Source organism: Rhamphochromis sp. 'chilingali' (assembly GCF_963969265.1).
Source record: "Rhamphochromis sp. 'chilingali' genome assembly, chromosome: 16".
Classification (NCBI taxonomy): Eukaryota; Metazoa; Chordata; class Actinopteri; order Cichliformes; family Cichlidae; genus Rhamphochromis; species Rhamphochromis sp. 'chilingali'.
In genome coordinates, this window is record NC_137943.1 from 8,020,512 (window position 1) to 8,037,703 (window position 17,192).

At 38.8% G+C, this 17,192-nt stretch overlaps 1 protein-coding gene across 1 annotated transcript in view; it reads left to right on the forward strand.

Moving 5' to 3' along the window:
- The first annotated feature begins 3,092 nt into the window (after positions 1-3,092).
- Positions 3,093-17,192, forward strand: part of LOC308412678 (uncharacterized protein) — a 28,775-nt gene continuing 14,675 nt past the window's right edge. The window contains exons 1-39 of the mRNA XM_080907199.1: positions 3,093-3,170; positions 3,283-3,344; positions 3,443-3,481; positions 3,833-3,857; positions 5,826-5,894; positions 5,973-6,062; positions 6,146-6,214; positions 6,340-6,435; positions 6,580-6,666; positions 6,795-6,896; positions 8,278-8,343; positions 8,449-8,538; positions 8,626-8,712; positions 8,795-8,884; positions 9,018-9,107; positions 9,217-9,279; positions 9,415-9,468; positions 9,574-9,636; positions 9,717-9,785; positions 9,898-9,981; positions 10,177-10,263; positions 10,974-11,057; positions 11,128-11,196; positions 11,280-11,354; positions 11,437-11,553; positions 11,646-11,735; positions 11,903-11,965; positions 12,060-12,122; positions 12,198-12,266; positions 12,377-12,460; positions 12,560-12,646; positions 13,071-13,154; positions 13,245-13,313; positions 13,454-13,543; positions 13,796-13,885; positions 13,969-14,058; positions 14,142-14,204; positions 14,587-14,646; positions 14,734-14,802. Of these exons, the coding sequence (XP_080763325.1) occupies positions 3,095-3,170; positions 3,283-3,344; positions 3,443-3,481; positions 3,833-3,857; positions 5,826-5,894; positions 5,973-6,062; positions 6,146-6,214; positions 6,340-6,435; positions 6,580-6,666; positions 6,795-6,896; positions 8,278-8,343; positions 8,449-8,538; positions 8,626-8,712; positions 8,795-8,884; positions 9,018-9,107; positions 9,217-9,279; positions 9,415-9,468; positions 9,574-9,636; positions 9,717-9,785; positions 9,898-9,981; positions 10,177-10,263; positions 10,974-11,057; positions 11,128-11,196; positions 11,280-11,354; positions 11,437-11,553; positions 11,646-11,735; positions 11,903-11,965; positions 12,060-12,122; positions 12,198-12,266; positions 12,377-12,460; positions 12,560-12,646; positions 13,071-13,154; positions 13,245-13,313; positions 13,454-13,543; positions 13,796-13,885; positions 13,969-14,058; positions 14,142-14,204; positions 14,587-14,646; positions 14,734-14,802 (2,974 nt within the window). The 5' untranslated portion in view covers positions 3,093-3,094. The remainder of the gene's footprint in view (positions 3,171-3,282; positions 3,345-3,442; positions 3,482-3,832; positions 3,858-5,825; positions 5,895-5,972; positions 6,063-6,145; positions 6,215-6,339; positions 6,436-6,579; positions 6,667-6,794; positions 6,897-8,277; positions 8,344-8,448; positions 8,539-8,625; positions 8,713-8,794; positions 8,885-9,017; positions 9,108-9,216; positions 9,280-9,414; positions 9,469-9,573; positions 9,637-9,716; positions 9,786-9,897; positions 9,982-10,176; positions 10,264-10,973; positions 11,058-11,127; positions 11,197-11,279; positions 11,355-11,436; positions 11,554-11,645; positions 11,736-11,902; positions 11,966-12,059; positions 12,123-12,197; positions 12,267-12,376; positions 12,461-12,559; positions 12,647-13,070; positions 13,155-13,244; positions 13,314-13,453; positions 13,544-13,795; positions 13,886-13,968; positions 14,059-14,141; positions 14,205-14,586; positions 14,647-14,733; positions 14,803-17,192) is intronic.

Below are 17,192 nucleotides of genomic sequence, written 5' to 3' on the forward strand. Positions count from 1 at the left end.
TCCAAGTTTTAGGTTTCCCCTTTTGTGTTGCTCGCCTAAATAAACAGCTTGTTTTCAGTTCAATGCTGTAAGTTTTCATGCTTCTGCTTTTGGATCCTCAGAGTGGTCAGTTGGATCTACTGACCTTAGAAGGTGAACCTTTGGGATTAGTTGTTCAGCTTCCAGGCCTCTCTTATGTGGATCCAGCTCTCACTTTGGATTTGGGAGAGAGGCATCCTCTCTACTTTTAAATTTAGCCATAAAACTTTCCTTTTTGATAAAGGACTGGATCAGGTGACCCTGAATTCTCCCTTAGTTACACTGCGATAGGCCTAGGCTGCTGGGAGATTCCCACATTGCACTGTTTGTTCTTCACTCACCTTTTTCTACTTTCTATGTTTTTACACACCAATCTGCATTTAATTATTAGTCATTATTAATCCCGGACTCTTTTCCATAGTGCATCTTGTTCTGTCTTCCACCCCTCACCTCATATGATTGTTGGGGTTTTCTGTTTTCTTTGTATTAAATTAAATTAAACATGTTAATATGAAGACGAACTCCCAGTCTAGTGCTTTCAGCGATGACAGATGTGAGAGTGAGTGTCTTGTTTTTATTTAAAGAAGATTTCTCAGTGTCTGATCTACACGATGCATGTTTGTGAAAGTGAATCATGGCATGAACAAAGGTTATTTCTGAGTTGCTGATCTTCACCATAAAGCAGCGGTCCCCAACCCCCGGGCCACGGGCCGGTGCCGGTCCGTGTGTCGTTTGGTACCGGGCCGCGAGAGTTGAAGCTCGGGTGTGAAGTTTAGCGGTTTTAAGGGTTCTTATCATTAACTCGGTTTCCCTGGGTCTTTTCCTGTGTTTTAGTTGTGTGTCTTATTTTGAAAGAAATATTTATGCGTTACCATAGTGACCAGAGAGCATTAAGGGACATTTAAGAAGTACGCTGCCAATAAAGTTACACAATTACACAATGAATTTGCGTTTATTATTATATTTACAAAATACACAGTTTTTGTCTTGGTCGTATCATTTTATTTTTTTGTATTTATCCGCGACACCTTAAAGGCCGGTCTGTGAAAATATCGTCTGACATTAAATTGGTCCGTGGCGCAAAAAAGGTTGGGGACCGCTGCCATAAAGGGTTATAGAAGCATCTCGTAGGACTTGGGTCACTTAAGACTTACCCAATCCAGAGGAAAGTGAAGTATGCTGACTCTTCTGTGGTCATTTTTTAAAATTTAGGAATTTTACCTTTGAGGGAGGGAAGTATGTTAAACTCTGGGATGAGCAGATTTATCTGGGTTTAATCTTCACAGCACGTTTTGGTCAGAAGTGCATTATGGCACAAAAACACAAGACTCCTGAAAACTTCACACTTTAGCATTTTTGATTCTCATCAGGCTGGAAAAGGTCACAAGGTTAACACATTTGGACTACACCAATATACAGTCAGGTTGCATAGATAATAGAGGAAGTTTTTTCAAACTTCCTTGTCAACCACTTCCCAAGAAAGACTAGGGAGTCAACCACTCCTAGGGAGTCAACTAATACCCAGGATTTTTGGGGGGGTAAGTGGTTGACCAAGAACGTTCACTCAAACTGTAAGGAGTGTTGCAGTTCAGGAGGTCACAAACATTCATTACCAACGTCAGGCCATTTGGAAATATAGCAACATTTTCATAACAAAAATGTCAGCACATTTTGTATCTCAATATAAGAGGAAGCGAGTCTTGCACCTTACATAACACATGTTGTTTTTCTACCAAGGAAAGGTCAAATAGTCACAGTCAGGTTAATGTTTTGGATTGACCCAGTCATTTGGTTCACCTTGATCCATGAAATGTTGGTGATGAACCTGATGCATAGTTCATATGAAGAATCCCACCAAAGTATGCAGGAACAGAGTCAGTTTCTCCAAGAGGTCATCTGCCTGTGCAGTTCAATAAAGATCAAGCCAGAAGACTGTTAGAACAATGTCTTGTGGAGGGATGAGAGCAAAATCTGACTTTTAACTTCAAATGAGTTGAGAGAAAGGAAAGCATTTCATTCCAGCATTACGGTGCCAGGTTAGGCCGGATGTCTTACTGTTATTGATGGAACAATAAATCCTGCATTCCACCACAAATGTAATTTTAAAAAATCACATCATCTGTCATTTCAGCATAGACCAGAGACACACCTCAGTGCTTCACCCTGCACCTTCACCGTGTTGGTGGTCATAAAAGTAGCTCCAACTGAACCTACAGGCGTTTCTGCTTTAGAAACAAATGCGTAAAATCCATTACACAGAATCTTGTTTTTTTTTTTTTTTTTTTGAAAGGCCAAGTCAACGTCCTGAACTTCCAATTCAAATGTTGGGGAAGGATCTGAAAGCGACCAGTTCATATGAGGAAACCGAGCCCAGAGTTACACTTAAATGTGTAATTGCAGAAACACATGAATGAGAGGAGCCTATAGAGCGTTTGCAGCGCTAATCTCGGAAAAGCAAAATGTGTCTGATTGCAAAAGCTCCCTGACAAGACAGGGTGGAAAAAAAGAAAAAAAATATCATTTTAATTATGTTTGCAAATGCAAAAATAAAGCAAAGGTTCCTCTATTTTCTTTACTTGCACATATGCATTACTCATTTCCTCAAACAAAGATGATGACGTTTGTATGTTTAACTATTTAGGTTTAATAAGTTTATCTTTTATCTTCGGGAGGGGGGGTTGTAAGCTAAGAGTGGAAATTGAGAAAAATCCAAAGCAATTCACAGACTTTGAGGCATTGTATGTGATTAAAAGTTCTCGTACTGGTACTTTGAACGTGATTGATTTTTATTTGAGCTTTAGTGCAATGTTTGTTTGAGACAAATAAAAATGTCAAAATAAATCACTCAATAAGGTCTCTCCTTTTTGGCAATTTAAAGACACGGTTGCTTATTTGTTATTATTTGTGTGCACAGTTGGCTGTGTTTAACTTTTGCCATTTCCAGCAAATTAAGTCATTTATTTATTCCGCCTCTTCTGGGAAGTCATCACTACCCCTGGACATTGATCAGTCAGAGTCTTATAAAAGGCCCGCTGACTGCTGCTGACAGCAGAGGAAGGTTTTGGAAGGAAAAACCATGGCTGGTGGTTCTCAATTCATTTGGATTCCGCTCCTCTTCACCTGTGTACTCTGCACTTCTGATCCCAGAGCTGGTAGGGGGAAATAATATCGTCCTTTTTATTGTCAGTTAATAGGGGTTGAATTAAACAAATACCTGTAACAACAACAAAAAAGTAAATATTTATGTTTTCTCGTTTATTTCAGGCCACAACAGGTTGGTCAGAACTGGGAATCCCGACTTGGACGCAATCCTTTCCAGGATCCTTGTAAGTCCCAGAAAATGTGACTTAGCAAATGTTTAGAGATGAGCAGAAGTTTGGCTGCTACTACTAATGATACATTTCTTCTTGTGCATTTACCTTAGCTATCCACTGACTTTAAAAACAGCCCTGTAAATGTGACGGTAAGTAGTAATTATTAAATAGTTATTACATCATGTGATTTATCTCTATAAATATTGTGATCAATAAAAGTTTTAGTATATCTGTATCTGTATCTCCCACTGAGCATAAGATCTCTGTGCTCAGTAGCTTCTTTCAAAAAACAACTAAAAACACATCTTTTTAGAATTGCTGTTTGTTAACTGTCGTCTGTTTTGTTTTATGCTTTGTTATCCTTGTGTGAAGCACTTTGTGATCTTTTATCTAGAAAGGTGCTATATAAATAAAGTTTTACTTACTTACTTACTTACGATAGATATAAGAAAATTGTTATATTATCTTCATCTGATCTAAGATCAAATGTTTTATTACAGTCAATTGTCATCAAAACTTGCACCGGTAAGTGATTTTTATTTTTTATTTTTTTACATCTATTTTATTTAACAATACACTACAATCCAAAAACATGTTCCCAGTTTTTGGGAACATGTTAGCTTCTGCTAATCTGGAATGTTTTATTCACTCATCCAAGCGACGTCCAAATCACTCGGATAAGTGATGTAAAAAATGTTTCCCACTGAATATGCTGCATCCACATGAACAGAACCAAGTTTCTGGGATTTAATAACTGGATTATTGAGCGTGCATTGCACAGATTCAAAATGTGATGCCAGTATTTAGCTGAGCGAGTGTCTTAGTGTTGTCTCTACATTATTAGTCAGATAAATAAAGATTTGAAAAACTAAATCTAAAATCTTACATTTAAATGTTTACCTCCTGTCACATTTGACCTCTAACCCCAACTTTAAGGTCAATAGATTGACTTGATAATATTCCTATATAGAGCTCTTTAAAACTAGGTTTCTTACTACTTTCTATAGGCGTGTAGGAAATGATATACAGTATGGTAAATGGCCTGCATTTGTATAGCGCTTTACTCAGTCCCTAAGGACCCCAAAGCGCTTCACACTACATTCAGTCATTCACACACACATTCACGCACTGGTGACGGCAAGCTACATTGTAGCCACAGCTGCCCTGGGGCGCACTGACAGAGGCGAGGCTGCCGGACACTGGCGCCACGGGGCCCTCTGACCACCACCAGTAGGCAAACACGGGGTTAGTATCTTGCCCAAGGATATTTGGCATGCAACCACCGACCTTCTGGTTAGTGGCTGACCTGCTCTGCCACCTGAGCTACAGCCACCCCAGTATGGGGATTTTTAACAGGTTATAACCATTTGAATACAAGTACAATGTTCCCGAATACTTTTTTGAAAACAAAATCAACTCGTGTGCAAAAGCTCTTTTCCACTTGATATTTATTTACTAAATATTTAAACAAATTTTACTGAAATTAATGTTGCACACATGCTATAGCCACATAAAAAAATAATTATAAGTAACTATATATAATATATAATTGTGTAAAACTAATTATAAACAGAATCATGTCGAGTATATTAAAATGGGTTTCAGCAGGGCGAATAACAAAAGGCTGCACGTTGCTCTTGTTTTTACTGCGCTACTAACTTCTTAAAGTACATTTAAAAAGTACAAAGAAATTAAATATATATAAAATACAATACAATTTCCCTTAAGAGTAAATACTGCACAGAAAGTGAGCTGCCTTGGCAGATGTCTGCTTATTATTATTATTATTATTATTATTATTATTGTTGTTGTTGTTGTTATATTACCTCTGCAACTTTTAAGGATATTGGATGAACTTCTTAAATTTACATAAAAAATTTGTGTTTGATTCAATCAATCAATACATACATATTTAATACATTAAACATGGTCAAAGTAAGAAAAAAAAAAAGAGGTCAGCTTATAGAGAAGTTATTTCAAATGAGCCAAAAACTTCAGACTGCTCTAAGCCCTCTGTTTTAGCCAGTTGCCCACATTTGGCCTTCTCAGGTGGAGCTCTGGCTGTGAGCAGACATGCGCTACTTACCTTCTGTTCAAATCTTCTGTTTGCAAAGCGCAGCCAGTCAGAAGAAATTAGTCTTAAAGAGACAGGAGGGGAGGAGCTGAAATACTTAGTTTCAAACAGTGGGTGAGCAGTGAGACTGTTTATCTTGCTGCTTTAATATGTGGCATTGCTAACAGTGGCAGGGTGGGGTTTGTGGCTCAGCTGCAGGGGAGGGGTGGAGCAGTGGGTTCAGGTTACGGTGTCAGGGGAGGCTGACACACACCTGAGCTCCATCATCTGATCATGTCTCCCCTATAAAAGATGGTGGGGTGTTGTGTGTGGGTGGCAGCTGCAAAGCTGGGACAGTGTTGGTGAAAAGTACCGAACAATTAAGGTGAAAGCTGTGTGTGTGGGTCCTCATTCGTGTCACCCTAACATTTCCTTATCAGGTGTGAAAGAAACTTTGGAGGTGTTACAAAGGAAACTTCAGCAGGCGAATCACCGTTACAACCAACTCGGTGAGCATACATCCAGCGAAGAGTTTAAGTAGGCCTACTTTTGCTTTGGTTTGTTGCAACCTGTACACTTTCTTACAGGTGACGAGGCCTTTGGGCTGAGGACAGAGGTCATACAGCTGAAAGTGGAACTTGCTGCATGCATGTCAACAGCATCGTCTACATCTGGCAGTAAGCCTTTCCTTGCACATATGTAACAGTTGGAAACAATTTATATCAGCAAAAGTTAAAATGCATGTGTGATTTCCTGACAGCGTACCAACCCAATCTGCAGCTCAAAATGAAGCAGGTGCTGGAGAAGCTTGATGGTGACACACTTCTCCGTAAGTTTTTTGGAAATACAGTAAAATCTCTCGCACAGGTCACGATTTAATCATAATTAATTAAATTTTAATCATATGACGCTGCACAGTTCAGCTTTTATGTAAAAGTGTTTTCTTTCTTTCAGTTTTTAAAATAATGACACTCACCGGGGAGGTGAGCACTTTGCAGGAGAAGACCAAGCTTGCTACTAATTCTAACAGAACTGCAGACGAAATCGCAGGTGAGCTATTTTATCGTTAGCATGATGTGCTTATCTTGCAGTACTGAGAAATGTTTGAATTTGCCTCCACTTGAGCGCTATTCTTCTGGTTGGAGCCACAGAAACTGAATGAAGATGTTTCATTTCTAAACTGGTTTCCTGCAGAGCTGCAGAAAGAGCTGGACAAGACGACGGCTGAACTCAAAGATCAGATACAGGAAGCTGAAGAAAGCCTTTCAAATGCAACTCTCAGTAAGTGTATTTTTGAACCACATTTGAGGAACGGAAGGTCAATCGAAGGCGCTGGTGTTGTGCGAATGCATATATAAGCAGAAGGAAATGGCTCATTGCTTTCTTTTTTTTTTTTCCTCTTCTTTTAGTACTTCAGATAATCTCCCTGCAGAATCAGCTCTGGGATTTACAAGAGGCAGAAACAAGAGGGGGAAAACCAAACTCTGGGAGTTCAATTGGCATGACTCTGGGTAAACTGCGGGCTCTTTGATTTAACTAAAAAAACTTTTGCTTATTATGTGAAAATTGCTTGTCCACAGTTCAGGCAGAAAAATTGACACATTGTTCAGTAACTATACCATTCCTTGGTGGCTAATTTTTTAAACTTCATTTCACATTCTCTATTAGTGCTGCTAACAACAGCTTAGTATTTTGTCTAAATAAATTGCAATTAAAACGTAAAAGTTCTTACCCTTTAAATGTCAGTTATTCATGAAAAAGTGTTTGTCTTCATATAACATCAGACATGTTGTAAATAACAAAGAGCATATTCCAGTACAATAATAGCGAGAAAACCCCAACAATCAAATAACCCCTTATGAGCAAGCACTTGGCGATAGTGGGAAGAAAAAACTCCCTTTTAATAGAACCAGGCTCAGGAAGGGGCAGCCGTCTGCCGTGACTGGTTGGAGATGGGTCCATAGATTAATAATAACTCGTCATTAAATGCAAAGTAGTGTATAAACACAAAGAATTTAAAAAAAAACATGAGTGAAGCTAGGCCCATTGCAGTATAACAGCAGGAAGGTTCAGGCTAACATTTGTTAGACAACAAGAGGCCTTGGGTACAGAGTTGAAGGTGAGCAACTTTATTTGGCCTTGTAGCAAGTGGTCACCCAGTCAACTACACTAAACTAAAGCAGCACCTGAAACTATGCTTTTTAATGCTGTAATGTAGCTACTGTAGCGAGTGGCACTGTGGTTAGTGGCTAATACATTTACCCCCACGCAAAAGATCCAGGAGAGGATATAAACCTCGCATTATGGGGTTACAACGTAGAGTATTTCTAGTACTAGCTCCAAGTTGAGATAAAGGGTTGTGTCTGGTATCTGTAGTAATTCAAACATATTGATCTGGAGCTGATGGCTACCTCTTTGGAAAAAAAGATGCAGCAGAAGTGTCATCAATGTGGCAATCTCTGGGAGTTGGTTCATTTTTGAAGCCACAGCTCAAGTGTGGCTTTTTTCCTGTGGTACCATTTTAACTCCTAAATATGCATAGCTGTGCACTGTGGTCTCCCACTTCCTTCTTTCTTGGTCACAGTCGGTTTCTGCGTGAAGGTTGCATAACACCCTGTTATATGAAATCCATTTAGTTTTTTGGTAACTTTTTGGTTGCTCAGGACAAAATGGAGCAAAGAAGTGATGGTTGCTGAAATTGATCTAATGCATGGCTGCATATTCCGTAAAAAAAAAAGAATCTTAAGGAATTTACAATAGGTGTTATGAAATATTTAATAATTATTTAGATTTCAGATTAATATAATGCTAAACTGGGAGAAAAGGTCATCTTCTTTCATTTTATTATGTTATTATATTTCTGTATCCTGACCATTTTCTTCTGCTGCTCAGTGAAAGAACAGCTCAACAGGAAGATCGTTCTGCTGCAAGAAAAAGGAGGTGGCTACTCTGCTAATTGTAAGTGAATCTTTCTAAACAGGCCTGCATTTCTTGTGTGAGTAATAACGTTAAAGGCTTGTCTTTCAACATTTCCCAACACTTCGTTCTCTGCTGGCTGTCCAGTGCTGGAGCTGATTTATGTGCGCACGAAGATTGCAGAGTTGAAGAGGATGATCATCGATGCTATTGAGAAATCCAAAACCTTCGCCGCTGGTGAGTTGTAGATCCCGTCTCTCCTTTGTGGAGCAGCACACGTTTATTCTTTTTTTTACTTTATTTATTTAATTTTTTTAAATTCAGATGCCAGGAAGCAATGGATGCAAAAGATTGATCTCCTCAGAAAGCTGATTATACAGCTGAACGATGACGAGAACAACAGGGAACTAAGTAAGTGAACATTCAGCGTCGAGCACGTCCTTTGTGTAGTTATTGCGCCATCAACTCGACACCCTCTTGATTCTTTCGACAGCCTTGCAAATTGTGAGAGTGCAGGCCGAGGTGCTACATTTTGAACAGCTGATGAGAAACGCCAAAAACATCACTGATTCCCAAATTCAAGGTAAATGGCAGCACAAATCTTTGAAACTTTACACTACGAAGTCAAGTCACATATGTACTTGTCTTATTTGGAACTACCAAATTATGATCTGCTAATTGCAGTAGAAACATTAATAGCTGTTTATTCATCCTAGGGTTCCGCGTTTTGTTGGACAGAGAGAAGCAAAGGCATGACGTTTTACAGAGGCAACTGGAAGCAGTGGAGTATGTTAAGGCACAGCAGAGTAAGTATAAAGGAGAGGCGGAATGATCACCTCACCAACCTCACCACGTATAAATGTGCTGCTAAGGCCCAACACTCAAGACAATGGTGTTTTCTTTGTCTTTGAACAGTCGTGCAAGTCATCAGCCTAATAGAAGAAATGAAAAAGCAGCACCTGACAGGCCAGCCCACCAGTAAGTCCACCTGCACTAACTTTAGTGTTAAATTCAGAAAAACATTTAACATCATTTGTTTTCTGAGCAGAGAATACTTTCTTAATCCTTGACATTAAGATTGCGATCTTACATTATGATACTTTAAATCTGCAGCTGTGCGTGGAGTTACAGAAAAAAAATACATCGAAGCTCAGGCCAAAATAAGAGGTGAGTGCTCGGTGTGTAGTTTGTTTTTTGTTTTGTTTTTTTAGAAATTTTGAAAACTGTCTGATAAGAGCTTCAAGTACCTGATTTTATCCTTTTATACAAAAGAGCTGCAGAGGAAACTGCGACTGAAGACTGAATTAGATTCCAAATTTGTGAAAAGATATGAGCGTAAGTTTTTAAAATGGCTTTCAGCTACAACCTCTGATTATTCCTGCTTGATTTTAAAGCATGTGTCTCGTTTCTGTTAGAGGTGAAGATCGACTTTGACCGCAAGATTGCTGAACTGAAGAGAACCGAGGACTTCCAACCAGCTCTCAGTGAGTCACGTTGCCGTACGCAGTGTCCAGCGGTGTCTCTCGCTCGGCTTGTAATCTCGTTGTGTTGAATTTGTAATCTGTGTAGTGATGTTTCTGTTGCTTTCTGCTCCAGTTGTAAAGCTGATGAGCCTGCATGATGAACTCAAGGCTTTGAAGGATCAGATCTCTCTCTCAGAAGACAAAGACTTGACCTCCGGTGAGGGACAGAGGCCACAGATATATACCATACCTTTGTTTTTATTCTATTAATTAAGTGGATTTTTTTAAAGCAATTTTTAAACAGTTTTGCGCTTGAGACAATTAAATTACATCTTTACATTTTCCTTGGGAAAACTGGGAATTTCTCTGATATTTTTAACATCTCTTAATAACCCCTATTTCTGTCCAACAGAGCTACGGAAACAACTGGAGAGAAAACAAGAAGAACTGAGCTCAGGAATTGCAGACATAGAACGTCTGACTTCTAGCCCAGGAGCAAGTGAGTTTCTTGACTTTACTTTATGTGAACCAGAATTATTGTTTGAACGCTAACCATTGTTTTTAAGCTAAACTCAAACTGACATTCACAGTTATGTACATAAAGTGCATATTAAAAAGGGACATAACATCCAGTTTTAAAGGGAAAACTAGTGTGGAAGAACCTTAAACTGCTTCCTTTCTAGTGGCCAGCAGAGTTAAGGATTGTAAAGTATAATCATTTAATGTGAAGCAGCTAATAAACGGCTGAAATGCACGACGACTTTCTGATCCTTGTTTTAGACAAATCCACCAATAGTCGCCCTGCTAGGTCCTTGTGCTTTCAGCTGTCGTGCTATTAAATCACAAGCTAGTCAAACACAAACTGAATACAGATGAGACCTGGACTGTCACATATCATGGCTTTTATGGTTAAATCTAACTCAGGTCACATGTAAACCTGCAAAAACCAAGATTAAAGAAAATGAATTAACAGCAGAGTGAAAGAATAATGTTGTGAGAGGCTTTGCTTGATATGCTGGATGTTTTGGGGGTTTATGTTTTATCAATCATTAGTTCAAAAGAGTGTAAAGTAGAGACTTGTTGGAGTGGCACAGGGAAAGAAGGGAACCAATGAGATTCTGAGTTGCTTACAAAAAGCAAAAAATTGGTAGACATTGTTGCAGTAAGATTCATTTTCTAACTTAAAGACTGCACGTTGCTTTGCTTTAGTTTTAAAGATCCTTGAACTGCAACATGAGTTATGGACCCTTCGGAACAAAGCCACCAATGGAGCCACAAGCGATCGAGAAGAGGGTTAGTGTTGTTTAAAGTCAAGATAGAACCTGCAAAATATAATCTAAATACATACTTTCCTTTTCCTCAGACTTACAGGACAGACTTGACGGCTTCATCGATGAAATCAACAACAGAGCCGGTGAAAACACAAAACTGAGTGAGTCTTGTGAGAAACTCTAAAACTCTCTGCAGTCGTATCTTTTGCAGTCAGCTACATTTTTTTTTTAACCTTTTTTTCAGTTCTGAAAATCATCAGTCTGCAAAGTCAGCTGGAGCACCTGGAGACGCTGCTGTCACAAACCTACAATTCAAACTGTAAGTATCTCACCCAAGACCTCATGTTAGCATAGAGTGTCATAATGTTACTGTAGCAACTTGACATGTGTGTCACTTTCAGCTCCAAGCATGGTGATCATAAGGAACACTCTAACAGATAAGCTTACACTGAAGAGAGCCGAGCTACAGAAATATATCAATGAGCTGAATAACAAGAATCCGGCTAATGCCAGATTAAGTAAGTCCAGAAAAACACTTGGATCAATCTTGATTGTTGTGAAGTAGCCTAAAACATAATTCTGTACACCCTGACTTTTGTATTTTCTGTAGTTCTGGTTATCGCTGAACTCTACAAACATCTCAAAAGAATTGAAAGAGAAAATCGTGACGATAACGCAGAATCCTCTTTAACATTAACTCGTAAGTATGTCCTACAATCACTGTATCACTTCAAGCGAAATGGGCTTTCATAGAGCGAACGGAACAACATTCATGCCACATGCCTGAGATCGAAAGCTGTTTGCTGCAGGATGTTCATGTTGCTAATTTGCACCATAGTGTTTCAGTCCATTTCTTTTCTTTTAAAGTCCTTCAGATGTTTCTTCAAAACAAAAACAGGGAATATGCTCTTATGAAGGATAAATTCGCAGGTGAGTTGATTTTGTTTTTCTGAATAGATCCATAACTAACAGTTTGTGTCAGAGACAGTTTTTGTTAACTTGGATTTCCTTTTTCACTGAGCAGAGTTGGAGAGGCAACTGCTGTTAAAGACACATGAGTGCTCTGGACTCGAGCAACAACGAAACCGTAAGTTGCGAATCTGACTTTGACCTCAGAGTGTCTGAGACTGAGTTTTGATGTGACTGATTTATTTTTTGTCAGAGCTGAAGACTGAAGTTGAAGATAAGATTGCAGAACTGAACAAGACAAAAGACTTCAAAACTGCTCTGCGTGAGTGCGGTGCAGTTAAAGTCTCTCCTTTTTTTTTTTTGCTCACATCCTCACATTATATTTCAGAACTAATCTGTGCCGTCATATCTGCTCACGTTTGTCTCTGTTAGTCCTGAATGTGATCAACATGAAGGCTGAAGTGAGGGCTTTGAAGGAGCAGATCTCAAACTCAAAAGATCCAGAAATCATCTCACGTGAGTATCAGCTGTCATAGTCAGCACACTTCCTGGAGGAAAAATGTGAAACAAATATGACCTCAAGTCATATATCTGTTTCTCTCTGATTCCCCACAGAGCTGCAGATGCAACTGGAGAAGAAGCAAGATGAACTGATTACTAAGACTGCAGAAATGGAGGAATTGCTTGCCAACCCGAGAGTGGGTGAGTGCACTGCTGTACTCTGTGATCAACACTGTTTAAACAGTCTGACAACCCGCTGCCTATTATTGCAACACTAAGCCTCTGGGGGCAATTGACAACATTTGGGGGCCAGGATTTCCTGCTCTGTGCGTTCTGTGCAGTGGATACTTTTCACATGGGGACCTTCTCTACTTGGAAAAGGCCTATAAATCAGTTAGCTTAATGTCTGCATGGTGTTAAAGAACAAATGATCTTGATGGGTGTAACTTTGCATAATTTTAGAAGAAGCTAAGATTTGTAAAATCACCATCATACTGGGAAAAGAATGTGTTTCTGTCATGTTTTTGCAATTTGGTTGCACTGACACACATTTCCATTTAAAATATCCCTCTAAATGACACAACCAAACCTTACCTGTCATTCATCAGATGTTTGTTTGTTTCAGTTTTACAAATCATTGAGCTCCAGAATGAGATATGGGACCTGCAGAACAAGGATGTGAATGGGACAGCTGGTGACCGGATAAAAGGTACTTTAAGGTTTAAGGTGCTGATTGAGGGTGACACAAAGTCATAGTAGATGACTAAATGTTATTAATACAATTCACTGTTTTTTGCAGCGCTACAAAACAGAATAGACACACTCATGGCTCAAATAGGCAGCAGTGATCGAGATAACACCAAACTGAGTGAGTATGAAGTAACTGTGAGCACAAAGGTTCACTGACAAGTTGAATTTTCTTTCTTTTTACCTTTTTCCCTCTCATGAAGTAATTCTCTCACAGCATGTCTTATAGCAAACTACTCTTTTTGCTTCTTTGTGCTTTAGCACTGAAAATCCTGAATCTGCAGAGTCAGGTGAAGCACCTGCAGAATCTGCTGTCAAACCGCGAATCTCAACAAACCAGTGAGCTAACTGGTAAGTATCTCCCATTGTGCTTTTCCTCTAGTGATAAGAGTGTGACAAATACAAGTGAGCAGGCAGAAGCACAGAGGAGTCAGATGTGGGGCAAGTGAGAGTTTTAGTTTTCCCCATCCTTGTAGAAAAAACAAAATAAGTGTGAGAGATAAAGAAACTTGGTAGCTTTTGTAATTCACAGTACAAAACGTGTACGATGATCTCTCGTGTCTGACCAATAAACCTGTTTTAACTTCTTTAAAATGACCTCAGAGATCACAAATGAGCTTGCAGCCAAGAAGGGAGAGCTGGAGAAACATGTCAATGAGCTGAAACAGAAGAACCAGGAAAATGCCAACCTGAGTAAGTCAAGAAAGACTGCAGTGTCTGCAGAAATGATGAAGGAAAAAAGTTCTGCTTTGATTCTTTCTTCCTCTGTTCCTCAGTTTTGAACATCACTGATCTGCAAAGCCAACTTGAAAACCTTGAAAAAGTTAAGACAGCTGAGGATAAAGAAAGTGCTGCTACAATTTCTAGTAAGTATTTTTCTTTTGATCTCTAAAAGCAAGTATCACCTCTGATACCTTCTTCACCTGAAGCTAACTTTACATTTTGTTAGATCTCAGAAAACAACTGAAGGTTAAAGAGTTGGAGCATTCTCGTGATCAGGAAGTGATCCTCGGTAAGTTCATCCGTGGCATGTTTAAGTTTCTGCAACAAGAAGGATTAAGTTGATTTTAAGATGCTTGCAAGTTTCGGCCGGTCTCCGCAGATTGCTGCCCCTCCCTGGTTCTGCCAGAGATTTGTTCCTGTTAAAAGGGAGTTTTTCCTTCCCTCTGTCACCAAAGCACAGCGCCTTGAGGCAACTGTTGTTGTGATTTGGCACTGTATAAATAAAAGTGAACTGAACTGAATTATTGGAGAAACCTGGAATTAATAGTTTTACAAACTCATAGTCAAAACCCACTGAAAGCCAACAAAATATAACAATATGAGCTTTCATGCTGACCTGTATCAAAAAATAATGCCTAGACTATTGCTTAGTAATGTAACCTTTCTCTTAGACTTGCAGGAAAAACTGAACGAGACAGAAAGCTGTTCAGATTATGAGCAGACAATTACAGGTGAGTGTAATCTTTGACTTGCTGTTCTTTCTCAATATAGAAAACTGTTGTCTGTGATCAGCACCCATAATAAATGTCTCTGTGCAGATCTGCAGCAAAACCTGAATGACAAAATCAAGGAGCTGCAGTCCAAATCGAGCTCTGTTACTTCACTTGGTGAGTGTTGAATCTGTTAGCTGTACTGTATTAATATGCTCCATCTTCCACCATCCAGTTGATCATATTTAACCAATTTATTTCTGATCTCGGTGAAATTATTTTAAAAGGGAAGATATTAGAAGCCGTTAAGAAGCTCACAGTGTTGCAACACTTGATACATTACAGGACAATAATAAATAATACATCATGATACATGTAGGTATATTTACTGATTTAAAAACCCTGAAAGACCATAAGAATAACACCAAGATATTTACTGCATTGTGTATCATCATTAGTGGTGCATGCCTAATAGTACACAATGATAGTGCTATATTAATGTTTGCCATGTTTGTGCACTTGGCCAACAGATATAATCATATTGAGCAAAGTTTTCTCTTTTAATGCTTGGTGGTTGGCAGGCATGCCTAATTCAGCTCTGTGGCTAAATAATGCTAACGTGCTTTTTGCTTTGCTCATGTATGGCACAGAGATGTGTGGTTAGTTTCTCATCATTCTTAACATTTTTGTTATGTGACTATATAGTCATATTTGGTTTCTAAAAAATTCTTACAAAGAGCAAAAAAAATATAAACATAATATACCATTAAAAATGATATTTGTATTCTTTGGAGACAACATAGTCAATGAATAAGTTGCCCTAAATTATTAAGTAAAAAAGTAAGCTCTTACATTGTTTTGAGATGATGAGACGGATGATTATTCGGTGTACATAGTACGTTCAGTTTTAAAAACAAACAAAACCTGACCTGTAAAGCTTGGGTTTGACATTTACGTGGACTACTGTAATATTGGCATGGCCCCTGACTATCACAAAAACGTACACGTGAAAACTGTAGCTTTAAAAGAGAGACTTAAGGAGTATAGCAAATGTATTGATATCTTTGGTCAAAAAAATGTAAGATCCAAATTGTAATATACAATGTACACTACAGCAGGAATGATTAACAACAGCCACAAAACATTTTAAACTAAAAATGTAGTTTTTCATAATATTTAGCAGTAATGGTGCTATGGTTCCTGCAGTCCTCATGGTCAAATGTCTTCAGCATTACCATTGTCTGCTCATGCTGATTTTTAAGGATTTTATTTCTAATTATTCATTCCTCGTGTAGTGGTGACTTGAACAAATTTTCATGACCTCTGAGTGACGTACGGGTGACATACACAGAAAGAGGCAGGTGAAACAAATGCAAATGGAAAACGTGATATTGGGGTGGGAAATGGAAGAAATATAATACATATGGAAATCCAAATAATTTGAATGTTTTCTTTAAAAACATATATAGATGTTAATGATTGATATGACGGCATTTGTGCAATTATTATAGAGACATGCTATTATTCTGGAATGGAAATAAGGATGTTTTCACAAGGTGTTAAAGCTGCATAAAACCTAAAAACAGGTCATTTTAGCCCATTGCAGGGTTGTTTGCAGATTTTAATGTTGTGTAATAAAAATGCTTTTATGTGGTCTTACAGGTGCATAATTGCAAAGAAAGGGACACATAAGTCCTTTGCTAGGTGGTTGATTGGCAATATGATGAGGCCAAAATATCTGATAAGTTAGAACCTTCAGGAGCTTGAGATGTATTTGTATTAGAGATGGACCGATCCGATATTACGTATCGGTATCGGTCCGATACTGACCTAAATTACTGGATCGGATATCGGAGAAAAATAAAAAATGTAATCCGATCCATTAAATATCACGAAAGCACCTCACAAAACTTGCAATACGCCGTAACTCACCTCAGAACGTTAGCACGTTGGAGCAGTATGCATCACGTGATAGAGCGGCTGTGGCATGCGGGACCTGTCGGTGGTCTGGATAGCATTTGGAGCTTCGCTAGCAACCCGGCATTTCATCTCCGACAAAGTTATCCCGAGAGAAGTAAAGCAAGTGTGTAAGTCCATCTCTGAATGTTTGTAAAGCATTCCTGCGTTAAGCTTAACAAGCGACTGCCTCTCCTGCTGCTACTTCAATCATGAAACTGCTTAACGATCAGCTGATCAGCTTTTCTGTCGTGAGTCCGTGTCTCTAGTTTGCTTTTGGCCCACTTTGCACCAGAAAGAGGAAACCAGCGGCTGAACAACAGCAGCACGTTTAAGCTTGATCAGCTGTTGTTAGAATGTATTTAATATTACTTTCTACTCGAGGATCTTTTTCTACGTAGCTGACGCTGGTAACTGTGCAGGGGCGGATCTAGCAAAGTTTAGCCAGGGGGGCCGATAGGGCATTAACAGGGAAAAGGGGGCACAAAGACATACTTTTCTTTCTTATTCTCATTTAAAATGTCTAGCTTTTAATAAATAATTATCTGACAGCCAAAGTTTTAATTTGATGCAAAATGAATAGAAGTCCATTACTGTATATAGTAACTATT